This window comes from Corvus hawaiiensis, chromosome 6 (genome assembly GCF_020740725.1).
Source record: "Corvus hawaiiensis isolate bCorHaw1 chromosome 6, bCorHaw1.pri.cur, whole genome shotgun sequence".
NCBI classification, from domain to species: Eukaryota; Metazoa; Chordata; class Aves; order Passeriformes; family Corvidae; genus Corvus; species Corvus hawaiiensis.
In genome coordinates, this window is record NC_063218.1 from 59,644,275 (window position 1) to 59,672,202 (window position 27,928).

General features: G+C 35.7%; 1 protein-coding gene across 4 annotated transcripts in view; it reads right to left on the minus strand.

Annotated features, from left to right (window-relative positions):
• Window positions 1-6,029: 6,029 nt before the first annotated feature.
• Window positions 6,030-27,928, minus strand: part of ANO3 (anoctamin 3) — a 211,682-nt gene continuing 189,783 nt past the window's right edge. For all 4 annotated transcript variants that reach the window (XM_048306870.1, XM_048306869.1, XM_048306871.1 and 1 more), the window contains 13 exons: window positions 20,751-20,833; window positions 19,697-19,837; window positions 19,178-19,342; window positions 17,833-17,869; window positions 15,693-15,804; window positions 14,453-14,510; window positions 12,877-12,974; window positions 11,261-11,406; window positions 11,002-11,154; window positions 10,213-10,360; window positions 8,907-8,987; window positions 8,168-8,273; window positions 6,030-7,403 (listed from right to left, as the gene is read on the minus strand). In XM_048306870.1, the coding sequence (XP_048162827.1) occupies window positions 7,221-7,403; window positions 8,168-8,273; window positions 8,907-8,987; window positions 10,213-10,360; window positions 11,002-11,154; window positions 11,261-11,406; window positions 12,877-12,974; window positions 14,453-14,510; window positions 15,693-15,804; window positions 17,833-17,869; window positions 19,178-19,342; window positions 19,697-19,837; window positions 20,751-20,833 (1,511 nt within the window). In that variant the 3' untranslated portion in view covers window positions 6,030-7,220. The remainder of the gene's footprint in view (window positions 7,404-8,167; window positions 8,274-8,906; window positions 8,988-10,212; window positions 10,361-11,001; window positions 11,155-11,260; window positions 11,407-12,876; window positions 12,975-14,452; window positions 14,511-15,692; window positions 15,805-17,832; window positions 17,870-19,177; window positions 19,343-19,696; window positions 19,838-20,750; window positions 20,834-27,928) is intronic.

Sequence of the window (27,928 nt, forward strand, 5' to 3'; positions counted from 1 at the left end):
TCCAAGTCATTTAAATAGAACATGAAATGAAAATATGATCTGATTTTTATTTTTTATTATTAACAAAAAAATCATCACATTCTCAGTGGTTAAAATGTCACTAACTTTAGACTCCATTGTGTTTAATCCTAATTTCTCACCCTATTGCATCCTAACAAGTAGCTCATGTCAATAAGAAGGCAAACTATAGAGAACAACTAGCAATACAGAGGTTGTAGCAAGAAGTTAGAATGAGCCAAAAGAACTAACACAAGGTCATTTCCAGTGCAGTGAAGAGGGACTACACCATTAACATTTCAAGACTAAATCCCAGTCCTGGATTTTAAAAGTTTCTGTATACCATGGAATTGTGACTTCCCTACCATTCCTTGTTGTGCCATTAGAACTTTGTGCTGTTGTGGCAACATTGTGCTATTATGGTTATGCCAAGGTTATGACAATCCAAATTTCTAGTAAATGTGTTTGCAATGGCAATATCCGATAAAAATTGTCAAAATGAATCCATTATAGAAATTTAAAATTATACAACTGTGTAGGGTATTTAGGATGTATGTGTATGTGTAGGAAAGGACATAAGGAGAAAACACTGTGATGCTTGGGGAAGTGACTGAAGGACAGAAACGGCACACATAGAGGTACCCCATGCTGTCTCACGCTACTCCATCCAATCAATGCATACGGATTTGTAAAAAGCACCAGACAAACTAGTATTTGTGCACTTTCTGCTTTGGCATCTCAGTAAGGGACATCAAAAAACAGCCTGTACAAAAATCTGCTGTTACAGAATTGCCCTGGAAACTGAACTGTAACCCAGAAGGCAGCGTGTAATAAAATACTGAGGATAAGTAAAGGATGAGTCAAAGGAGAAAAAAAAAAGAAGGGCTGTCCCATGTTTTATCCTCAAACCCTTATTTTTCACAGCCTGTTGCAATTCTGGAGCAAAACTTGCTGGAGTGAATATGAGCCCTTTGCTGCCTTCTGCTCATTCTCACCCTCCACATGCTGGTTGCTGCATTTTACCTCAGAAGAACATGGGGTTTGCGAGCATGAAGTTGAGTATGACAAGATTTAGGGAATTTTAAAGCTGCTAGATTTTCCCCTACAGGAATAGAAGTTAGAAATTCACTTAAACACTTTCAAAAAGTGTCACTGTATGCATTTTAGTCAGACAAAATATACATTGGAACAAAATAACAGGCTTGCCTAGAAGTGGAATTCTATTTGAATTCTAGAATCAGTCTTAACATTAAATAATTATTATGAAATGCTGCCCTTATATTTGTTTCAAACTTCTCCCCCAAGCAAGCAACATCAGCACTTTATGAGGATTCCAAAAACTAAAATGCTTCTCAAAGTACTACTGCACTGTAAGTGATTACTGTTACCACTATTTTTATCTCTGTCCATTTTCTTAATAGAAATAGAAACTTAGTAGAAAATATGATTGTTAAAATTTTCCATCAACTTTATTGCATTCATATTTAGCTGTTTGTATAAAATGAGTTTCATTAATATAGCTATTGCCCAGTATATATATATATATATATATATATATATATATAATCTAGTTCATAATAGTTTTAAGGAAAATTTGTGACATTTACAGGCTAACTATGTATATAGACAGTTTATTTTCAATTTATGGACATGGATGATTTTCAGTTAACCAAAATGTTATGATGCTTCTAAATACGCATATGCTAATTTGCCTCCAAACAAACTGTGACATAATGCAAAAGTTTACTAAGTCCCACAATGCCATGTAGGACTTTGGACTTTGCAGGTAACTCCACTGGATCCCATGGCTCCAGAAATTCTCTCTGGCAACACTCCTAGTTGGAGTCTGCAGTGGAAGAAGCTGCAACAAGGAAAGAGCAGATGTGCATTATGCACATGATTAGACTGATCATCTTAATGGCACATTAAGAATAAAACATCACCAAAATTCTTGACTTTCCTCATATTAATACTCGCCCTGAAGCTTTGTTTCCCAGGGAATTTTTCCTTCTGCAGAACTTTTTATGAAAGAAACTTCTGGAAATTTATTTGTTTTTCCATTAAGGTATTTATCTACTAACCTATTTTTACTAGTCTGTCTAAACATTTTCCTTTTGAGCTCTCCACAGGACACAATTGAGCCTAACTGTTCCTCAGAACACAATTTATGACAAGTTGTTGATCAAAAAGGGGACAGCCACAGCTGATGTGTATTTTGTAGTACTGAAGACATGTACTTCCAAACAAACATCTAACAAAAACCAAAACCTCACTTATCATCTGATGCCATGATGATTTTTTGCCTTTTCTTTTATACCTTTTTACAACTTCTTAGTGCTTTTTGCCTACATTCTTGGACTTGTTTGTCAAGCTGAGAGACTAAACATTTTAGAAGCTTCGTAGCTAGGGATCAGTGTGCCCCAGACCCCAAGGTCCTCTCCAGAACACATTCTGTAAACTAAGATAGAACCATCCAGGAGAGGGCTCCTTGGGGAGGGGAGTCACTCGAGCCTTTTATTGGGGAATCTTTGATAGATATGGTAATTAGTAAGACCTATAATGTTATACCCGATCTTTTGGGGGTGGGCATTGTGGTGTGCATTGGGGTGCATTTGACCTGGATGTAGTACACCTAAGGTTCCTTAAAATAAATACCAAGGTAAAATCTCTTTTTTCCTTCTAACCGTGTTTGATTCTTGATTTTAAGACCAGGAAAAGGCATCAATCTATCATCATTATCAAAATTTTAGCCTTGTCACAATTTTCTCTATAAATCCTTTAACGAAAAGGGTTAGGAAAGAATGTATCATTAATGTTGGAAAAGACCTCAAAAATTATCGGGTCCAGTCTTTGACGGAACATCACCATGACAAATAAATCACAACACTAAGTGCCATGTCCAGTCATTTCTTGAACACTTTCCAAGGATGATGACTCCACCACCTCCCAGGGCAGCCTGTTCAACGCTTTCAGAGAAAAAATTCTTCCTGATGTCCAACCTGAACCTTACTGTGTGCAGCCTGAGGTTATGTCGCCTTGTCTTGTCACTATTTGCCTGGTGGAAGAGGCTGACTCCCACCTTGCTACAATCTCTCTTCAGTAGTTGTGGAGAGTGATAAGACTCCTCTGAGCCTCCTCATCTAACTAATCAACCACAGCTCCTTCACCTGCTCCTCCTATGACTTAATCTCTCTAGATCCCTCACCAGCTTCACTGCCGTTCTCTGGACATGCTCCAGCACCTCAGTGTCTGTCTGGAACTGAGGGGCCCTGAACTGGACAGAGTTCTCAATGTGTGGCCTCATCAGTGCTGAGTACAGATGGACAATCATTTCCCTGGTCCTGCTGGCCACACTTTCTGACACAGGACAGGATGCTGTTGGCTTTTTTGCCCACCTGGGCAGACACTGGCTCATGTTCAACTGCTGTTGACCAGCACCCCCAGGTCCTTTTCTGCAGGGCAGCTTTCCACTCTGCTCCTAGCCTGTAGAACTGCAGTGGGTTGCTGTGATCCAGGGACAAGACCTGCCACTTTGCCGTACTGAACATTCTATTGGCCTTGGCCCATTGATCCAGCCTGTCCATATCCCTACGCAGAGCCTTCCTGCCCTCCAACAGATCAACAATCCCACCCAATTCAGTGTTGTTTGCAAACTCACTGAGGATGCCCTTGATCCCCTTGTTCAGATCATTGATAAAGACATTAAACAGAACTGGCCCCAATACTGAGCCTTGGGGAGCCACACTACTGACAGGCTGCCAACTGGAAAAACACCATTCACCGCCACTGTCTGGGCATGGCCATCCAGGCAGCTTTAATTCAGCTAAGAGTGCACCTGCTGCCACGTTCTCCAGAAGGATGCCATGAGTGACAGTTTCAAAGGCTTTACTGAAGTCATCATGAGGTTTGCCTTGTTTCCAAGTATCCATCCAAGGATGCTCAATCAGTGTGCTGTGGGAGTCTGCGCTCAACATTCAGGCAAGCCTTAGCACACAGTTGTGAATACTCTAATGCCTCCCTCTTTGTGGAGACAAACTTTGGGGAACCTCTCATTAAGATGGCCAATAAAACAGAATTCTTATTTTCCTTTTTTTATTCACCAAAATTCAGATCTCATACATTAGGCACAAATTTAGAATAAAAAGTCGTAAGAAATGAGGTGTAGATCATGTATCTGGACTTTGTGCCATTTCTGAAATGTACATTTCTTTTGTCTGAATCAAGATGCAGAATTTGGTTAAGAATAATTAACACATTTTGAACAAATACTTTATATATAAAAAATCTACTTGCTCATGCAGTCTCTCTAAGGGCGCGTGCATAGAGCAAAGTTGTCATAGATTAGATCTGCAACGATCTAAAGCATTTTTGCACAAATTGAGGTTCTAAAGCTTTGTCAAATTTCACAAATGCAGCCTGCATGCACAGTCTAGTCATACTAGTCATTTGTTTGAAAAGACAATACTTAGAATATGAAAAGATCATTCACCATTCAAAAAATACATTATTCCTGAGGACAGTGTGTGCCTTATTCTTTAGGAAAATAACGTGCAATCAATGAAAACAGCATACTAAGCAAAGTCTAGCAAAAAGGTTTCTCAGCTTAAGCAAATGGCTAGATAGTGGCAAGACCTTTACACATTGTTGATGTCCTCCAAAAGTAAAGGACACACACAGTGTTTCCCCAAACTTCTTGTGCTTTTCCAGTGCATAAAATGCAAGATATCAGATCTACACACTTGCCTTTCATATACTCCTATATATCAGTGTTGAAAAAAATTAATAATATATATATGTAAATCTCAAATACAAAAAGATTTTTAATGTGGTTTTTCAAGTCCAATTGGAATTTGCCTAAGTATGTATTGATGTGCCAATATCAATAGCAGAAACAAGAGAGTATTAAAAAATCAGTATTTCTGATTTTTGGCTGATTTTATCCTGTATCTTTATACCTTGGACCAGCCAAGACATTTTGTTTTTAGAGAAAACATTAAAAAGAGCTCATCTGTGACCTTCTGAAGAATTGAAGTATGATCACTATGGCACAGAAACAAAAACTGTGACACAGGGTTAATGCTGTCAAACAGTGTTTGACAATCTATAGAATGAGACAGATAGATAATAAATTAAATCAAACGTTGTGATTCTATTAGCACTGAGGAGAGTGCACTAACTTTTTTTCTAATAATGACTCCTGAGGAACTTAATGCACAACCCAGAATACGAAGGAACCTTTTGGAGCCTTTCCAAAATATGGCAAGATGAGTTCCATCAGCGCTTTATCACAGAAAGAATGGGTAATGTATCTGATTGGACCTGATCTTCAAATTTCTTTCCTCCTTTCTGTAGATACTCCTACAATTGCCTTGTCTGGTCCCAGAGCTGGAATTAACCAAGAAATCTCACGAATATGGTGAAACAACTGAAGAACTTAGAAGTCTGATGCTAGGCTCTCTGGATACAACAGATCCTATTTACCCACTTTGATGGGCTCTTGAATCCTAAAATTAATTAAAATAAAATAAAATAAAACAAAATAAAACAAAGTAAAATTATTGTGCTAATAAACGCAAGTGAATACTGGAATCACACTTTCAATAGGATAATGTAAATAGTAAAAATTCAGGTATTTTCTTACCTGTCAGCAGTGATTTTGCTGCCACTTTATCCCTAAAAATAATGTTAAAATTTGCAGACTTTGTAATTACTGTGCTTTGCTGATTTTTTGTTTCCTAAATTTTTCTCGCCCAATATAGAGAAGCATTATTTGAAATTGTACAAGAGAAACAGAATAACCATAACTCTGTTTCTCCATTCCCTTCCCTGCAAGGTATCCCTTCAAACTTGTTTAAATGTTAAGTGATTTTCCCATATTATGAAATGTTAGTAATAGACAATTTCATCACCAAAATATGACTATTAACCACAAGCAACACTGCAATATGCTGTTTGCACATAAAAACTGAAATTTGATTCTTCAATGAACATCTACCTTTTAGTGATTTTACCAAAAAAATGCCCCCGCAGTGTAACAAGGCATACAAATAATAATAATAATAATAATAATAATAATAATAGTAAATCTAAGAGTAACCACTGTGTGTCTATGCATTTATATACAATCTGTATACATATTTGTTTGTATCCAACTCCAGTGTTATGACATATTTAGGCCAATAAAAGAAGTGTACATTACTGCAATGTTTACTATTACAATAGGAAGGACATTGTTACAAATTTCTCTTCTTCTCCTTTCCTGAACAAGCAAGCCACAATGTTATACTGTATGTCTCATATATATCTGCAGAAGCTTGCATACTATAAAGATAAAATTGTATTTTGAAGAGAAAGTCATTTGCACTGCATGGGAGTGTTTCAAGTTAGCGTTCTGTGAAGTCATGGAATCATTGCCCAGACAGATAAAGAGGAACAGTAACACAGCATGAAAATGAGTTCTTTCATCCTGGAAGCATGTGGAGATGGCCTTTCCATACACAGAAGTGGAAAGACAACTCAACAGCTGTAGAATTTTCAAACATAGCTGCAACGTGGGCAATACAATGTGTTCTCCTAGTGCTGCTGTTTTCTTTCTGAATTTGGACTTTTTGGTTTTCAACTAGATGGATAAATGAATGACACTGATGTGCAAATCTTAAACTGCATAGTAAATATTTAGCAGCCACAGACCCCTTTTTTAAGGTAGGACCACATCCACAATCTCAGTAAGAGACTAGGGCAAACGTGACAAAACAGTAAGCCTGAAAGATCAAGTCATGGCCACAAAGGCAACAACCGCTCTTTTCTTTAGAGGTCTTACAGATGGAGCTCAGCAATCGGAAGCTGTAGAAGTAGTGGATGTCACAAAAGTTGGTTTTAGTCACTCCCTTACTCTATAGGTTCACAGGTAATTTTCTGTTTTCATCATGCTGATATGAAAATTCATTGCCTTTTTTTAAAACAGTGCCCAGGTTTTTAATCTGTCTGTACATTTCTGAATGCCAATTCTCCTTGAAGTTCATCACAGACCAGTTATAAGTAAGGCTTTTCATTGTCGTCACTGGAAACACCTATTTTTCAGTGCCAACCAAAGTATGCAACTGTACTGCCCAGCAAGAGCATATATATACCACCACCACCAATCTCACACTGATGCCAGACTGACAATTTTGAAACTTCACTCTCCAATTTCAAACAGTGGTTTTGTTGTAACAGGGTAGTGACTAAGGCCATTCATGGTGATACTGTTTCCCATTCTTTTTCCTTTCTCTTTGCAAATGTTCCAGTTCAGCCTCATACATCATTTCCTGGACTAAGTATTTCTCTCTTCTCATTCTGTCACACAAGTCTTTGGGTATGTCTGGAATTAGGTAGGCAATGAAAGACTTTATTCCAAAAACAAGGTGCTGAAAAGAAAAACAGAAATAATTGCTTAAAATATCGATAAGTATTCCTTTGTAGGACTACATTTTAGAGCCTAGAAGTCTGTGGCAAAACTGGAACTGAGATTCAGTTTGTGACTGAAAGGCAACTCCATTTTTTTAAATAAAAACATTCACATGTGAGTAAATGAGTGATCTAAAAGAAACGGGCAAGTGCTGAAGTTTTCTAAAAAGTAAGACAAAGGGTATAGTTAGTGACTTAAATAAAGATGTGACTATAGGATATGCTAGTCTGATCCACAAATGTAAACGCTACCTATAAACAGTCTTCTTTCAGGCTTATAATGGAAATAGGCAACCAGATTCCTGGGTAGTATGCAATACGTTCTTCAAACTTAGTATACACATTTCTACTTTTATATTAGGCTAGAGTCATGTATCATTTTCCTGACACAGATTTTATCTTGTAACAACTGCCTAATATACACAAAACTAGCATTCCTTGTTTTTCAATAAAATATGAAAGATTGGGTAGGGAACCAACATGATGTATAAGATGGCTGTTAAGGAAATACGATTTTAGAGGAGCTCTACAGTAAGTGCATGCTCTGTCATTTCTGTTTGAAGCAGCTGATAGACAACAGTTTAGGGAAGATAATTTTTTTCCTCTCCCTTGACTGTAACGAACGAACAAATGATTAAAATGACAATTTACTTATAGAACTACCATAAAGAATCAATTCAGACTTTTAAGAGGTAGAAAGGAATTGTTCCCTTCCACAACTAACCTCAAATACTATTATGAAGGCCAGCCGTGCTGCCAGGACATGCCAAAACTGCAAAGTGAATTCATATGGAGTTGAACTCCACGGTGGAGCTCTGTAGTCTCTATACCTGCAAAGCAAAAAGAAACCCAGGAAGTTAACCTGTGCTCAAAAACCTAAACATGGTCAAGTGGTCTCTAGTTCATCCCAGATCTGGCTAAATGGAGAGAAACTGAAGTGAAAGCAGACTTCAAGAGGAATTAAACAGAAAGGGAGAGCAACTGTCCAGAATATAGGCTATTAAATAGAGCTGTTTATGAGACAGTACTTTTTGCTTTCAAAAATCCAGAGCAAACAGTTTATTTTATTGTTAAAAAGCTGGAGTGTTAAGTGTGTTTATTCTGAATTGGTTCTTGTCTTTGCTTATAAGCATTTGAGATTCTCCAAAGTTTGCATAAATGAAATATGATTCTAATTTAAACTGATGCTCACTGCAAAACTAAGTCTGAAAACAGGAGTGAACTCATGTCATATTTCATTTTTATGTTGAATTTCTTGTATTCATCTTGCATAAATGTTTGCAATCTCAACTAGGGTTAGAGAGGTAACAAAAATTTTAATTGTGTATTTTAATTAATTGATTTCAGAATGCTTAACAAAATTGAAATGAGGATTTTTACTCTTCTTGGCAGCTGGCAAAGCTTTTAAATTAAATGATTCATAGAGACATGAAAGATAATGGCTTGCAAGCATTGAAACATACCGACAGTATCCTGAGTATCCCATCCCAAGTTCACTCAAATCAAATACTGATAAACTGCTGTTGACGTATCCTTTTAAGCATCTGAAAGAAAAAGCCATATGGGCAGCACTTTCTTCATAAAGTGGTTATACAATAAACTTATGATATGTAAACATATTCTGCTATCAGATATTGTGAGCATAATATTTTATTTGCTTATCAAGAGAAAAGCAATTCTAAAATTTCATGCAGAGAAGCAAAGTTTTTTGGAAAGAAAAGACTAACATCTGTTCCAGGTATAGCACTGTTTAGAAGTCTATTTTCAGCACTTTTTATGGTTTTGGTTCTTATCTACTGAAAGATATAAACCAAAAATTGTTGCTACAGTGTTTTTAACTGTTTCCTAAAATTACTGAACTTTGAAAGATGGATACAAAGGCAGAGAGCAGAATAATTTAACACTTTTGCAGAATCTGCCACCAATAATGCAGCACATACAAAAAAAAAAAAAAAAAGGTTTTATGAGTTGAATCAAAGCGTTTTCCTCAACAGTAAAATGAACAGTGCATATATACCGAACAGTTATATTAAAGGCAAAAATGTATTACTATTAATTACAGAAATCACATAAATATATTGATTTATGACTGTAGGAGTGAATTTTTGCTGTTGCTTGAAAAGCACAGACATGTAAGATGTCCTATCTTCTTTGAAATCTGTCTTGTAACTTAACTAAAGCACATTTGAAAATCAAAGAAAATTTAAGAAGAGATGCATGAGGCATCCTTTTATAATCTGAATCTTCAGGTTTTCTGTGATACCTCAAATCACTACTGGCAAAAGAAGAAATAGAATTACACAGTTCTCTCTTAAATGGGTAGTGTGCATTGAGCACTAACATTTTTCTGATACTGTCTCTTTTCATCTTATCCCACCTCATTCTTTTTGCCCTTAAACTCTCTTTTCCTGTGACAGCTCAGGAAGAGTAAATCTCTATTTTTGGGAGCATATACATGTGTTTGGGAATGTACTGGGAGAAGACAGTATAGACCCATTGCAGAGAAGAAGAAAAGCTTACCTAGAAAAGATCTGAAAATTGATGCAATGTACAAACTTTTTTGTTTGCATTCAGAAGGGAAGACATGATTTTCCACTTATATAACTAGCTACTTTGCAAACTCTTTGGAATGGCTGACTTACTTGCACTTTACATCTGTGAAGGTTTGCACAGATGTAAAAGAAACGTATCTATGTTATCATAAAAATACAGCAGTAAATTGTGCTTCCACTGAAAAATGCATATATATATAAAGAATATCCTAATTACTTTTCTTGTCTGTACCCTTGATCTGTACAGGGACCATATTTGTATGCATAGACAAAACGTGGAATGTAATCAGAAGTAATGGCAATAACAAAGGCATTGGTGATGACAGCCAGAACTCCAATTCCTTCCAGAATTCCATACCAAATACCTAGAAACAAGAGAAATTAGAACAAAGTTGTCACTTTTTTATAGTCATATTAAGTCATATAAAGTCATACTGGTGATAATAAAGTCATTATTAGTCATACAGTTTTCCTTTCTTATTGAGAGTGAATTATGAGACAGAAAAACTAGTCAAGATAAAGCCATGTCCCCACATTCCAGCCAAACCACTGGTGCCACCCCAACGAAATCCTGCAATAGGGCACACCCTGATGAGAAAATACAGCTAAGCAACAAAGGCATAACCGTAATTTTTTGTTATAAAGGCCAAATAGGAGATTCTGGAAAGAGATTTCTTATTTAATGCAATTTTAAATTAAAACTTCATTCAGTCCTTTTATTTAATTTCTAAATTCAATTGATTTTAGACCTAGAGTTCCACAAATCAGAAGCCTGAAATACTTTTAGCCTGTTTTCAATATTCAAGCTATTCCTTATTGTAAATGGAAAACAAACTTGAGGAATCCTCTTATCAAAGCAACTAACTATCCTTTTGTTGCCTACAAGGAAAGTTGTCACTGAAATCTGTTGGTTACATTACCATCTTGACACATGATATACTTCTGTTTTAAAGAGGAAAATACAAAGAAATGATACCTGACAGTGACAGCCATTAGGTTCTCTCACCTATATCTGTTGCTCTTGCAGGCATAGGTCTTCGCCACTGAGTAACAAACTTGTATGCATCTAACCTGATTTCTATGATATTGTTAAGCAGTGCCAGAAGAGGTGCCAGTGGGAAGGCAGCAACAAAGATGGTGGTAAAGCCAAACTGTAAAACTAGACAGGCATTTCTATGATTAGAAATTGGAAATTCAAAAAATCTTTTAACATGCAACACAGTTCTACTTTCTGAAGAAAACCAACACCTCCCAGATTTGCTCACCCATCTCTAAATATTCGTCCATTAAACCATGGAGATTCATAGGTTGCAGATTCCAATCTTTTTCCCACTGAGGAAGAGAAATTTTATTCTCCATTGATTGCCCTCTTCTCTTCATTTTGCGTCGTGACCACCAGTTCTGTAATAAACTTTATTACATAAAGAGAATATTATTGACTCTATCTGTGCAGAGATTTAAAATACTTTCTGGTACTGCTTTGAAATAAGTGGGCCTATTTTCAAATGCACCTGGATGATTACTTAGCTATTTTAAGGAAAATTTTACAATATCATCTTAGATACAATGCAAAGAACTTATAAAAGATCTCAAAATTCTGCATTATAATTTTAATTATGTCTTTAATGTAGCATGTTTGGCATTGTACAAATAAGCTTTTCAGAATATAGAACATGCTTGCATAGACTTTTTATTTTTTGGTAGGATTTACCTGAATGACTAAATAAAAAGAAGAACAAGAAAAAAAATCATACATAGTGAGAGCACTAAAAAGTTAATAGCACTTTATCTTCAATCCTGTAAAAGACAAACCAAATAAGTGGAACTCAGTAAGAACTCCATACTAGAATACACTAAATAGTAGAATACATATATTTTTGAACAAACCTAAAGATCTAGGTGTTCTACAGAATATTTCTTTTCTTAAAGCAGGAATAAGCATTTAAGAAGGTGTTGCTGAATGCTGAAGGTGGAAATATTTAAGACTATTCTTCATAAAGCTGTGCAGAGATCTTTTCCCAAAGTAGTTATAAATATTAAGGAGATAGTAGGCTCATAAATTAAACTGTTATTCAAATGAAAATATTATCCAGTACTGACACATGGACCAATTAAAGACTACTGCTTGTTTCTAGATATTATGGAAAAGAGACTAAAGATGGGAAATAACTTTCTTGTAAGTATTTTTATAAAAAGTCTGCTCTTTTTTTCTCAAGCTAATTTAGTGTTTGGCTCTTGATCTATCTTGTTACTGAAAGACAAATTGTTGCCTAAGTTGCAAACAATGGTTTTGTCAAAACAAAACACTTCTTTCCGTAACAGAATATAAGCATGTTCTAAAATAAATTTTAGATGAAGTTAATATCCTGCTTGGCTGAGAAGACAGGAAGCCTGGTAGTTCAAGTAGGTTTCTCCTTTCCAAAAATCCTCATTCCACAACATACAGTACATTATCCCTCATTTGCAGAACAACTGCAATTGCATGTGTGTTGAGCAAAACCCTTTCTAACACATTTTCATATTTCTAACATATTTTCAAGGTCGAGACTTCAATTAGATCAATATTTGATGATCAACCTTTTACTGGAAACATACTCTTCCAGTTTCAAGAGAACTGTAAGACTCTTAGCTCATTAGTCTCTTCAGAGGCTGAACATCTCTGTTTGTATTATGGAAAATGAAAACATAATAAAAAATTTAGATATTTAACATACTCTGAGAAGCTTTATCTTAGAGCAACAGTTAATGCTTTCCTTGGGAATAAAGTGACAATATGTGAGGTACAACAAGTGAAAACATTCTCCAAACATAATACCATTTCTCCCTATCACTGAATCATGTATTTACTATTTTTAAAATGAACTTTAACATCTGAACTTACGGATAGCCTAGTTCCATGAAGTTGTTCCACATTTGTTTTAAAACCATAATAACTCCCATTTGCAAGCAGAGATCTATCAAACAGCCACTAGGATGACACTGAAATGAAGTGGAAGAGATCTATTGCTAAAAATCAGATAATTCCTTTATTTTTATTTGTTCAGAATGTTAATAAAAATATTAAATATGTGTGGTGAAAAACACTAATCTCCATCTGCAGAAATATTAAAAGAAGTATTAATAAAATAAATATTAACAGACTTCAGCTAAACAACCTTTAGACATATTGTTAGATATTAGATCATATTGACTAAATTAAAGGTATGTGTGCTAGATGTATGATAAATTATACAGACCATTTCACTTAGACCAATAAACAATTTCAAAAGAATGGAGCAATATTTCATTTGCAAGAATCTGAGTTTATTGAGAGACTAGCAGAATTTCTGGTACTGGTATCTTAACTACAGATATATGTATAGACTGCCATATCAAAATGTGAAGTAATTACAGAACCATTTTTTCAGATCATGGACTACAAAGGTACAATGTTTTACTCTGTCGCTACCAAGTTGCAATAGAAGAAATCTGTTTTTCAGAGGAAAGAGGGAACTTCAGCATACTGGTAGTTGCAATTCTAACATTCAACTTAAATCTTGAAAATAATATTTTTCTTCTTTTAAATATTAGAATTATAGATTAGTTTGGGTTGGAAAGGATCCCTTAAGATGATCTAGTCCAAACTCCTGCAATAAGTATGGCCATTTTCAACTAGATAAGCCCCATCCAACCTGACCTTGAATGTTTCCAGGGAAACATCCATCACCTCTCTAGGTAACCTGTCCCAATGTTTCACCATCCTAATAATAGTAGTAAAAATAAAAATAAAACAAAAAAAATTAAAAAAATAAATAAATAAAAATAGAAATAGAAATCAAAATAAAAATCTCTTCCTCATACCTAGTCCAAATCTAGCCTCTCTTCGTTTAAAATCATTATCCCTTGCCCTGTCTCAACAGGCCCTAAAATTTGTCCCCTTCTTTCTTATAAGCACCTTTAAGTATTGAAAGGCAGTAATAATGCCTCCTTGGAGCCTTCTCATCTCCAAGCTGAATATCTGCAACTCAGCCTGTATTCACAGGAGAGATGCTCCAGCCCTCTGACTCATTTTGTGGCCCTCCTCTGGACCCACTCCAACAGATCCGTGTTTTTTCTGTGCTGACAAAAATTTATAAAGTTGATACAAAAGCTGATGGCATTATATTTATGTCCTCTAACCAAAAATTCCAAATACCAGGAGATTCCATTCCCCTAGGACTCATAGTGCTTGTGACGTAAGGGACTATCACTGATGACTTTTCCCTAAGGCAGAGGCAGAAAGAACTTGCGTGTCTTGGGCAGAGTGGAGAACACAGAAGGAAAAACACATCTCCTCTATCCTATCCTTTGCTATAAATAAGAGTTTAGTATTTGCTGCACTTGGAATAATAAAATCTTTAAAATGGGCATTCATGTCCTGCAGCCATTTTCTTTTTACTCATGGAAATATCACAGGAACAGAAAACAGGATTGTTTACCTCTTCCAGCCTCCATCTGTTAAAAAGCTTGTTGTACTTTCCTGGGCGGCCTGCAAATCTGGAAAATAAGATTTCTGTTTCTCAGTGAACATTCCAGGAACACCCTGTATCAGTAGTTGTTTCATACCACCCACTGAATTCAGGAAATACCAACAGAATAAATCACACAGGCTTAAATTTGGTGTCCGTAGGATATGTACATTTCAGAATGCAAACAAGGACCATCATTTTGCAAGTGATCCTAAACTTTTATTATGTCCTGAATAAAAATCCTAGCTTCAGAGATTTTAGATGTTAGATATTCAGACTCTAATCTACTTCTAAGGAGATAAGCAAGCCGTTATAATTAATAGGAATTAGCTGCAGCACAGGGATCTGCTTGCCCATGTGAAGTGTACACTTGATTTGTATAAGGAATCACAATTCTTGACGACTTCAGTGAAAGTTATAAAAGAGAGAAAGAAACCCATGCCTGGGTTTCTATATTAGATACAGGAGAGAGCAAGACACAGAGAAATTTTAATACTGTATGCTGAATACACCACCGAATGTAACAGATTATCACCAACAGTCTTTATTAGTGGTTTTTTTTTTTCCTTGTTTGTTTTCATTAGTTTCTTTCCAAACAATCTTGACCTGAAATGATACTATAGAACTTTATAGAAGATACCCTGAAATATTCTGTAGGTTCTGCGGGATTGGTAAGTGTGACCATAACAAAACTGAACTAAAGATGAAGCAAGGTTAGATCTGTGCTGTATCTCACACTCTAAGCTAAAGATACACACAAAAATTGGAGCCAGAATTTCTGCTTCCTACTCTTGTATAAGATTTTCCAGACAATATTTACTATTTACAGAAATGCATTCTTGGAAATGTTGCTCAAGGGGAATAAACAAGAAAAGATTAATAAAGCCTATTAACACAGGGCTAAATACAGACCCACATTTAGGAATTGGCTGCATTTTCAAAAGTTCTGAGTTCTTATTTAGTAGGAAAGTCATGTACACCCCATAAAAAAGTAGAATTTTTACTCTGGTTTCATGAGTAAACATTTCAAGGGTCCAACCCTTCCATACATTTAAAAATATTTCATGCTTTAATTATGCCCAGAAACCAACTCATACCTAAACCTTACAGTTCAAACTGTCACTGTATTTTCTTCAAATCTACGAAATTAGTGAAGATTTTGAATTCTGTGCAAGTTTTCTTTTAAGTGCAATTGGCAAAGATAATTTACCTGCCAAGAAAAAAGGCGATGTAGAAGATGGAGCTGTTCAAGTTGACAAACTGGAAGAGGAACATTTTCAAGGCAAAGCTGTTTTCCCACTCAGACTCTGTTCTAGGGTGCTCTTCAGAAAGACACAATATACATTATATAAACAAAAAAGAAATTGAGTTATGTGTAATTTTGCTCACAAATCAATCAACACTAACAAAACAAGTGAGGGTTTTAAATCATGGTTGCCCCATTAGGTTGCAATTGATTTATTTTCACTGCCCCAGCTCAGACTGCATTGTTTCTATGTGGAAACAGAAGATAGAAGTCCCTTGGTTCAGAATTAATCATAATACTATGGGAAGGTAGCTGTTTCACTGCCATGAATAATTCATAAACCAATGTGAATTTTTTGGCTTAAGATTGAAGGTATCTTGATTCAAAGAAAAAAACTCAACACAAGAAACCCCCACAAAACCCAACCAAACAAAAACAACAACAAAACCCCAAAACAAACAAACAAAATCCAAACCAACAAACCAACCAAACAAACCCAATCCCCCCAAAAACCCAAAAGCGCTTGGAATCAGTAGAGCAATAGTCGGGGAAAGAAGCCAAGGAAAGCAGAGGTGAAAGAATCAACTAAAAGCCAGTTGATTTCTCATCCAAGCTTCTCACCTTCTAAATACTTCTGTAGGACCATCACTTCATCCTCAGGACTTTCCTATCATAATGCTTGTGGAGTGCCAAACAGTTTATAATTCAATGAGGAAAGGACAGAGGTTCTTTTGGAAAGAAATGTAGAAATGTGTAGTAGGGCTACAAGTGTTCTGTGTGGGTCTGCCCTGCCTTGGATATCTTTCCTTAAGGTTTGTAGAACACTATTTATGTCTGAGTTAGAACTTTGTGATAACGTTTACTAATTATTTTTTACAAAATCCATCTCTGATGGATGCATCAAACTTGGAATATAGTACATTGGTAAAATTTTAAAGCACATGAGTTGTAAAGTATATGAGTTGTAAATCTAAACTTCCTGGATTTTTCAGTTAAAATTTGTACTACTTAATTACTCTGGTCTAACAATGACTAAATTTGTGTAGCAATATACAGGATACCAGCTTTACATATGGACAGTTGTTCCCAGAAGGGTGTCCTTTTCTGATGTAAAACACCTTAGCAAGAAGAATGAGCTACCTAGCTCAAACACCTAATGCTCCATTATGTTTAATTCAAGAAACCTTTTTTGTAAAAAATTTGTGTATTTTGCTTATACACTTCAACAATTATTTTCTTTCCCATTCTCTGGTCTGTAACAATATAATATATTTTAAAAGGAATAGAAATCAGTTTAATATGAAAAAAGACTTTAAAATATTTTAATAATTTGAGTAAGTTGACTATACATTCTGAATTTTTCTAGCCTGTTCAGCTGCCTGTTACCTGAAGCACTATGAAGTTTTGAGCACCTTGTTTAACACTTCAACCAAAAGAGGGAGCTGTAGAATTTAGGCAGCCAGCTGGCATTTTAACCAAGACAAGATCACTTGCATATTTTGACATGGGCTAAAAGTGAGCATGTAAAACAAAACACTAAACAGCTACACATTGACACAGACAGAGATCTTAAATTCTGTCTTTGCTTCCTTGTTTTCTATAAGCTAGAAAGCTTTATCTCATGTACATATCTAATCACAGCTAGAGGCTTTAGTATAAAATTTTAATGTTACAGAATTAGAGCTACTTTAAAATTCACGACTTAACATTTTTATCCTGGACAATTTAATTTTATGTTAACCCTTTTTTTTCCATATGAAAGATCAAATTAAAAATCAGTAAGAAACAAACAAGCATTTGGGGAAAATGGAAAAAACCCTTTAGCAGGCAAGAAAGAATATGTTTCGACTTTTGCTTCAAAATAAGATTACTGTTTTTCAATGTATACTATGAAACATTAAAAGTAGAAAAATAAATTCCTTAGTTTTATTTTATTTCCTCAGTAAAATAATAATTTATTTTCTTTCTGTGATATTTCTCACTTGTTGAGGGAAATGCCAGAAACATACTTCATAGATGAAGTTTTCAAAACACTTCTTTATGGAATTACAAAGGTATATGCCATAGCCAGCAAGAACAACATCATTAGTAAAGACCTACATACCTAAGTCTGTCAGGAGATAGGCAACCTTTTCATATACCTAAAAAGGAAATTAGATGATGTAAGTATAGGACATCCTGGCTGTTGTGATGACAAATCCACAATGAAAACAAGCATCAAAAGCATGGTATTCTCTTGCTCTACAGGTATCTGGACAGATAAGGGACAGCGATGCTGCAGCTATGTAATGTGTATAGTTTTCTATAAAGACTTCATTAAACTCCTCCAGTCCCATTCTCTTTATCCATGTAAATGTATATAAGCATGTATAAATATACATTAAATATACAATAAAGATAAAACAAAAACAAATCGATCAAGAGAAATATTCAGACATCAATGGTTTTCTTAATCAACAGTTAGATGTTTATCCTCTAATTTCAAGAACGGACTTATGTAATCTAAAAGTAGGAAAAATCCCTTGACACAGTACTGTTTTCCTTTGCATGAATATGGATACTGGTTGAGGATATCAGCCTTCTACTGAAAACTTCCTTATCTCTCTATATATTGACTATCTCCAGTCTTTATTTTAAATGCCTTAGCCCCAGGAAGTTGCCAACTCTGAAATATATTTCCTTGAGTATACTATAAATAGCAAGCTATTTTTGATAGCTTTGCTTGTTCACTTGAATGTACTTTTTATTATGTGAAGTGATCATATATAAATAACACTAATCAACACATGACTCTGATTGGAAAAATTATTTCTTATTGCAGTGAGTGCACAATGTCCTTTAGAGAATTAAAAGCCAGTGTTTGCTGGGTTATTATTCCTTTTTATCTGTTTGTGCTTGCATGGGAACAGAAAGACAATAAATAATACCGCAGCTGCAAGAATAGAGTTTCTATCTGTGTAGCGCTGTAAGAGCAAATGATTAAACCTGTGCTTTTACATGATAGAAAAAATTTACACCAAACCGTATATCACAGTGATTCTAGGACTGTGCAACACTGATATCATAGCTGAATTTTAAATAAGAAAGGAAAGAATCCAAAGTCATTAACTAAAAACAACCTAGAAAGCAAATTCTCAGCCAAGAAAACAATGTCATTCCAATTAGAGATCTATTGCAAAAGCTAATATTAAAAAAATACAAATGCAAAAAGCAGCAATCTGTACCCCTGTAACCTGGTGACATAAGCAAAGATGTGCAGTGACAAATCAAGGAGTAATTAGAGAAAAACATTGACAAACATGGTATCAGAGGAGAAAAATCCACTGAAATACTAGCTTCAGACACTGCTATAAGCATGAACATGTATATATCTAATATATGGTTAACTCAGTAAGCTTGTAAAAATTACTCTTAAATTAACCACTCCTTTAAAAGAACAGAAGACTTACAACATTCAGCGACATGATGATCATAAAATTGATACAGACTCCAGTGCCAGATGTTGCAAACTGCCAATACTTCTTGATGAAATACCACTTGAAAGAAGCAAACTGCTCCATGGCTACCAGTCGATATACCACAACTGCAAACACTGCAGTAAGGACCAGTGAAATCTACAGGTATGTATTTATGAGCAGAGGTATTAGAACAAAAGATATCACATCTGAAATAATATCCACTGAAATAACAAAACAAGTGTTTTAAAGGTAGTTATTTGTTCTGGAGAGCAGAATTTGAGAGAACAAAAAACCAAGATTAGTTAAAACATTTCTTTACTGTTCTTTTACAGTATAACTATATTCCATCTTGTGAAAGAAAGAGATCCCTGAACAAGCAGGAAGACTGAGACAGTTTTGTCTATATTATATAAATCCATTAATCTTAATGAATGCACTCACGCTGAATTACTATTTACATCAGAATAAGATTAATTACAATACAGTAATTCTAATATTATTAAACATCACCATGAAGAATATTCCTGAGACAGACACCATCAGTCGACTGAGCTTATCAGGGAAAGGCTGAAAAGGTTCAGGTTTTCCTGTGATGGGATTTACTCTTTCCACTTGGGAATATTTAGCTTCAAACTGGGGACGCAGCTCTTCCTGGAATGACAGGGTGGATTCCATTTGTTGTATTACTTATTTCTCTCAACAGTCAGACATACATGTGCTATAAAGCAGAAAATTATACTGATACAAATGATTTTTTAAAATGTTTCAACTCAAATACCTAGATAACTGGCTCTTTTGAAAATCCTTGGAAGCAGTGCCAGAGACCAGCAAAGAACAGAAACCATAGGAGCCTTCCCCACTATGTGAGTGTGTTAAAAAGAATCATGGCTTATATTGGTGACTTAGACACTAGATTGTCTGCAAAAATTGGTAAGAAAACTAGAAATTAGGGCCAGTTACAATGGTGCTTTTTGTGTTATGAGAGCATTTATTAAAAGCCACCAGCTTCTATCTACCCATCTATGGAAAGCTGTAAAACAAGTAAAGTCTATTGACTTAAACTGCAATAAATCACCAGTATATTACAGCTATGTTGACTAATGATTTATGGAATAATAAAATTTTATTATTGCTGATGCTGATCACAGAATGTTCAAGGATAAGTTATGCCTCTCCAAAGGATACAAAATCTCATTTCTGTCCTGTTGCTTGTCTTTTGTTGTGCAGGATCAGGAATTTCCAGAACAAGAAACCATGGAACTGAAAGGCATCTGTGCTGACATCAGAAGTATCTCCCATCCTCTGTACGGGAAGTATTTCCACTCGGTTTTTCAAAGGATACTTTTAATATGCAGAATTATATTTGGAATTATAATGTTAGTTGCAAAAGGCAAAGTATCCTTGTACAGTCTCAAGCATACCTTTGTATTCTGCAACTAGTGCTATAAATACAAATATCATCTGAATGACAAACTCAGATGACTGACATACAATTTGGATTGATACTGAGACTTTAACCATGCTGATAGCAAGGCTTTACATGTTTACTTCTCTTTCTTCTTACCTCTTCATCTTCCCAGTCTATGAGGTCCCAGTCATAGGTTAATACAGCTCTCCGTCTTTTCCAAAACTCTAGAAAGACTGTTGCTGTGGAAAACAACTCTACTTTAGTTGTGGGGGGAAAAAAAGGGCCATGCAGATCTTAAGAAAATCAGCAATGTAATACGTATCATTAGACACTTTCTGACAGTTTTCCCTGTAGAATCTAAAAACTAACTAATTAACTTCAGGATAATCCCTGTTAAATTTAAAACACTATTTTACAATGTTTATCAAAGAATCATATTTTTGCTGTCTGCAGTATCTGTACAGAGATAGGTACCTGTCAATATGAGACACTGCCATCCCTTCAAATTCATCATTTTACTTTTAATTGTATTCAAAACATAAAATTTTTCCTTGAAGAAACAAGGATACATATTCACAATGACATCTATTAATAAAGAGCTAAGAGCTATCTCATTTTATTCAGTTCAAATCAAGACAACCTCACTTCTTTCCCAGCTATACCAGTTTTATACTGCACAGTTTTACTGTTAGAATAATTCTTTAGACAATTATTTCTCATCTAGGTGAGAGACTGTAATCAGATTCTCCATGTACTTAGGGGTTTTGGTAGGATAACTACAACTAATAAATATCTCCAAATTTCCAAAACACTGTAGTTTGTCAGTGAGGGTAAGACACCTTGTTTAGGGTGTGATTCCTGACAAAACATAGAATTGTCAAACTGTTCCTTGGAAAACAATGAATTCAAATAGGAAGTAAGAAAATTTGCTTCCTTCTAGAAAGCCAACTGCTCAGAAGAAGTATTTCTAACTCAAACTGAACAAGATAGTCTCATATTCCTACCTTTATCTACATTTCTGTACTATATTTAATATCTTTTTGGGTTTCTATATATACTTGATACAGTTATAATTAGTTAAATATATTATACTTATATCTACATAAATACACGTGACTTATCTATATAATATACTAAAGCACAGCAACTTGAACTTAGCAGAAGGTCACCATACCACAACCCATAAATAATGGCTTGTTGAACGAAAGGAACTTTTCCCTGAGTATTATTTCTAGGTTGTATGTTCTTTTATTCTTTGAAGCATGGATCTTGTATTCATTACAGATGTAAGTTTTCAGATGCTCTTAACAAGAACAGCACCCACGTCTCCATTTAAGCAGTAATGGAGTTTGTACTTGAGTAACCTGAGGTGAAACAACCTTTTCTCACTGACATTGTGTGTTACCACAACCAATAATAGGTTATAGTATTATATGAATAAAAATAAATGATGTCTTTTATGTTATGTATGTGCATGAAGCATTTGACAATGCAGTGATAAATGAAATCTTCTATCTAGATGAAGCAAGGCCAAGTTGTTAACTACACCTCTCATCTGAAGTACCTTTCCCAGACTCATCTGAGGTCTTAAAAAGCTGCAATGTTCTCTTTCCCATAGTAGAATAGAATTCATAGTAATTTTGCTGTGCTACAGGGCTACTGAGAAAAAAGCTAAAGGTATATAAAAAGCCTTGTATGTTGGAAGAAAAGCAATTCACACAACTTCTGCTGTGGTGTAAAGTTCTAGTCTAAGTAACAGTGAAAAAAACAACAGAATTTTGAAATTCAAGTATATGTCCAATTCTACAGAAAGCCTGGATCCTTCCTAAAGTATCCTTCCTAAAGCCTGACTTTATTTTACTGCATCACACTACTAATACCACCCACTTCCAATTGCTCTCCATGCAATCCAGCCCTTCCAGTTCTGGTTGATAGGAACTTCTCACTGAATCATCTCTTGTTCTGATCTCCACACTCTGAAAAGTATAAGCCTTGACTTTTATCAATTATTGCTCCAGAAAAACAAGACATACATGACTAATCCAACCATTTGAACATCAAGATGAGACCATTCATGTTCTACCATTGCTTTGACCTGGCAGAGATTTTCTCTGCTCTTCAAGGGTTCAGGGTAACTTAGTTTAGAGGGAAACACACAAGCCTCCAGTTTCCCACAGAAAAAATTATCTGGTGCCTCCCCTGCTTTTCCCTGAGCACACTGCATTTCAGAATTTTAAATCTCAATATACATGTTGTACTTCTTTTCCTTTTGTCCAGAATTGTGGTAAAGATCACTCTAAAGATCTAAAGATCACTAAAGATTTATTGATTTATTCAATGCTCTGCAATATAGTCTGCAATTCTGCCCATTGTACACCTCCGAAAGTTTCTTATGTAAGTTATCTTAGGCTTACAGCCCTTAAACTGCCAGTATTCACACTGATGAAGATCTAAAATCATAGAACTATAGAATCATTTACCCTGGAAAAGACCTCTTCAAACATCAAATCCAACTGTTAATCCAGCACTGCTAAATCAACCACTAAACCAAGTCCATAAGTGCCACATCTACCACATCTTTTAAAGACGGCTAGGGATGGTAAGTCCACCACTCCCCTGGGCAGCCCATTCCAATGCCAACCAACACTTCCAGTGAAGAAATTTTTCCTAATATCCAATCTAAACCTCCCCAGGCACAACTTGAGGCCATTTCCTGTCATCCTGTCACTTGCTGCTCAAGAGAAGAGACTGACACCCACCTCACTACAACCTCCTCCTGTTAGGTAGCTATATAGAGCAATAAAGTCCCCTCTGAGCCTTTCTGTCTCCAGGCTAAACACCTCCAGCTTCCTCAGCTGCTCTTCATCACACTGATGCTCCACCCTTCCTCAGCTCCACCATGCTTTTCTGGATACACTCCAGCACCTCAATGTCTCTCTTGTAGTGAGCAGCCCTAAACTGAACACATTGTTTGAGGTGCAGCCTTACCAGTGCTGGGTACAGGGGGATAGTCATCGCCCTAGTCCTGCTGGCCACACTATGTCTGACACAAGCCAGGAATGCCACAGGCCTTCTTGACCACTTTGGCAGACTGCTAGCTCATGTGCAGACAGCTATCAACTGGCACCCCCAGGTCCTTTTAAACTTAAAGCTGGCAGCTTTCCAGCCACTTTTCCCCAAGGCTGTAGCCCTGCACATGGTTGTGGTGTTCTCCAGAGTTGAAACTGCCACTTAAAAAATACTGGCTACAGCTGAAGGATTGCTTAGTTTCCTCTTACACTCCTGGAGAACTCTGAACCACCTTGCCTGCATAGGGCCACAGCTCCAAATCTGATCACACCTTGTCTCACTGCTGGAGGTTTTGCCTTCCAGGAACAGTGGGCCAGCATTCAGCACCAGCCTTCTGGCACCATGCTGCAGGTGTACAATTCATAGCCAAGAATTCAGTCACAAACATCTTCTATTAGATGTTAAGTAACTGAGGTAAAAAGCTTTCACTTTTCATAAGAGATGAGTTAAATTGCTAACAAACAAAAGAGAGAGCAAGCACACTGAAGCAAGGCCAATGCTTCAGTCCAGGACAGCACTAGAGGCGTAGGACTTTCATACCGCTTCAACAGATATAGTTGGACAGAATTTCAGACTATATATTTAAGATCTTGATATTTTCAAATATTATACAGCTATTCAAACAACCTCTTTTTAAAAAAAACTCTCAGAAAGGCTTATCAGCACCATAAGGTGTGCATGCAGATGTGAATACTGTTGACCCCAGCACATGACTTGTCATTTGGTTAATGCTGTGTAAGATTTGGACATAAACTAGTGGTGCTTGTTTTCAGATCTCATGGTCAACCTATTAGATAGATGTCCACCCAGACACAGGAATAAATGTGAATTGGAAGCTAGCTAATACACACTGAAGAGAATCTTAGATTCCAAAGAAATAAACCAAAAATCAGAAAACCACACCCACAGCATCCAACTCTGTCCTCCCTCCCGTGACAGACCACCCCATCTCATGCCACTAAACAATTTACTTCCCCCCAAAGGGATATTAGAACTCGTAGAACTTGGTCCATCTCACAGAAAAACTTCCACTTGTCCATGCAGTATTTTCAAGAAACAACACCAGTTGCTTCTATATAAATACCTCCTGTAGATACCATATCCTCAACGCTTACCTCAAGGGTAAGTTATGCAAAGGTATTTGCACTTGATTGCTTAAAAATATAAAGTGGAAACAGATGACAACATCATGTCATTCCACTCAAATAGTCACACAATACTGAAACATTTCTGAGTCTCTCTTCACCACATACCAGCCTAGAATAAATATACAGAAAGGATTAAAGAATGAAAAAAGTCACGAGTTGACTGGATGAGCATATGAAGTTCTATATGATATGCCTTTTTCATTCCTAATTTAATCCAGTATTTTTGAATGTAAGATAAAAAGAGAGGAGAAAGAGATGTAACATTCAGATCCCTAGCTGGTTGTATTTTCAAAAGTAAAAATTAATGACATCTGATAAACTCAGAAAATTCGGATTTACATTGTTTTCTTAAATCATTGCCACTGTGAACGTATTTGGAGATAGGAGCAGATCCATTTCTAGCAGCATGCTTTTCTTAATGGAAATTTCAAACTGCTGCTTTATTTTGTAGAAGACAGACCTTACCAGTTCTCATCTCACCAAGTGTTCTGTAGGAAACTGTAATAAAAAGAAGCTATCTTTTTTAAAATTAATAGTTGTGTCATACACAGAGCAACAGTTTCCATAGTTTACAGGAAGCAGTCACCCTTCTGAAATACTAGTTCAAAGACTTTGAAATTATTAATCAATAAGCACTGTCTGCCCACTTTACTAAAAACACTGCAATTTCTGTGGACTCTGTAAGGACAGAGCTGAGTCATGTCAGCAGAAAGTTGGTTGGGCTGGATCCCAGACATGCAGAGAAGGGCTGCCCCACCTCACCTCGCCTCACCAGCATGGCATGTTCCTGACCGCTGTCTCGCAGCCACCCTTATTGTACCTGCACTCCCCTCTCCCCAACAGACTAATTGCACTCTGGGCCACAGCAGTATTTCAACAGGTTCTTTCAAGCTTTGTAGAGCTTAAAAGTTAAGTCCGAGGGGGTTTCTATGCTTATTAGTGGATCTGATTAATATGCTCTTTTATACTGTATTAGGGAAGGCAATCAGTACTGTTGTAGTCAAATTCTACTTAGAGTGTATTTCTGAGAAAGTAATTGAAAATAAAACCCATTTCGTAATTCAAATATTAAAGCAGAGAAGTAGCAATCATAAGCAATGACAGTATTTCCCTCCAACTCATACTTTTCTTTAGTGGGTACTTATGCTCCTTATCAAGCAAGTATAGAATTTCCCTCAGAGTAAGTTCAGAGCCATTTTAAATGCTGATGATGGAGAGCAGTATTTCATATATGACACTTTATAGCAAACTTCTGTTAGAAACTACATTGTTATTGCTTCTGTTGAGTTTAATTCTACCGGAAACTGACAGGAAACACTTCAGAAGCTAGGCCAGTGCACTTATATTTGTCAGGTTGCTAAATAGTAAACAGAGGATAAAAATTAAATTAATTATAGATTAAAATTCATATTTATATTTCTCTTTGTAGTTTACTAAAAATTTAAACACTATTTTTTCTCAGGACAAAAATTAAAATACATTTAGACTTAAAAATGTAATGTTTATTACTCATTAAATTTAGAAGAATGTCATTTTTGGAGAGCAATCTGAATTTTAGTGCCAAGAGCCACATGACCAAACATCCAGTACGTTTCTAAGACCATGATTTGCAATTATTTCTTTGTGAATTCTAGAAGTTAAATAGTCTATCTCTTACTTTATATGTTCTGTCTATTTTTATTTCATAGATGCAAAGGTAAAATTGAGGCTTCTGTTAAGTTCGAAAATTCTGCAAATATGAACATATTATCTCAGATAAAAAAAGTGCCATTAATAATTTGTTAATCACATCACCATTTACTCCATAAATTACTTCCTAAGTAATCTAATGGGAAATGGTGAAAGGTTCAATTTAATGACAGGCAAAAGAATGTCACTTGAGTTTATAGATCTAAAGACTGTATTATCTATCCATAAAAGAAGTTGAAATTATTATTTTCTTGACAATTGCAGAGGTTTTGCAGACATTATGCCTATCACTGGCAGGTGCTGGGCTGTGGTCAGGAAATGTTGCAATTATTTTATCACACCAAAAACCTATTTTTACATACTCAGGTTTACATTGGAGGGCCATTTTTATGGGAAATTCATTCACATCCTGGTGACCTTAAATAAGGGCCACTACATCTCTTTGTAAAGCCATACACTGAAGGAGAAATTTCAACCTTCCCCTTTCTGGAACCGGCTTTTTTTCTACTCAGCTGGCACAGGTCTCAGATGCAATGTGACTCTATCAGCACAGAAGAAAATGCAGAGTGCAAAACTCACTGAAGAAACATGATGGTGACCAACGTATGTAAAAACCTCTTTTTCTTGCCAAAAAAGAAAAGGTCAAGCTAATCTAGGTAACTGAACTTCAGCCTAATCCCATGTCTACTGTCTACTGTCCCAGTTCTACTCACTTCAGGCTATATCTATTGCACTGATTTTCACTGAGCTGGTACAGAAGAATGTGAATACCAGTGAACCAAATAGCACAATCTGTTTTGGTTTTTTCCATTAATAATCTGTTCATAGCTTCCTTAAACACTTACTCGACCAGTTAATGTAAGTTTAGGGTTCTTCTATAAATTTGGCTAATCTATAGCACTGCTGTTTTACTGCAACATCACTGCTTGCATATTCAGCTCTAAAGGCAATGACTGTCCTTGAAGAACTTCAGTATTTTTCTAAATTGTATGAACACTGATGTTTCACTAAAAAAAAAAAGTCTTAAGTATTGCACACACAAGGAAGCAATTCAATACAGCCTGACAATTACAATAACTTTCAAAGCAAGGAGGTTTGTTCTCGATGGTTCCTCACAAAGCTTACACAAATCAAGACAATCACAAAAAATGACAAAGAATTTGTTCAGCAAGGATACTGACTCCTTTGTACACTGCTCTAGGAATTAAAAATTACAGTCAATGTGAATGGAGCACAATTTCCCTATGTAGTTTATTTACAGTGAAGGGATAATAAGCAATTTGACCAAAAACCATTTTGTTCACTAATGACTATTAATAAAATCATGTAAAGAACACATCATTATTGAAACAATAATACGATTAAAATGAAAGCGCGTGTTTTGAAAACTTCGGGGTTTTTTCTCAAGGTTTTGGGGTTTTTTTTGCA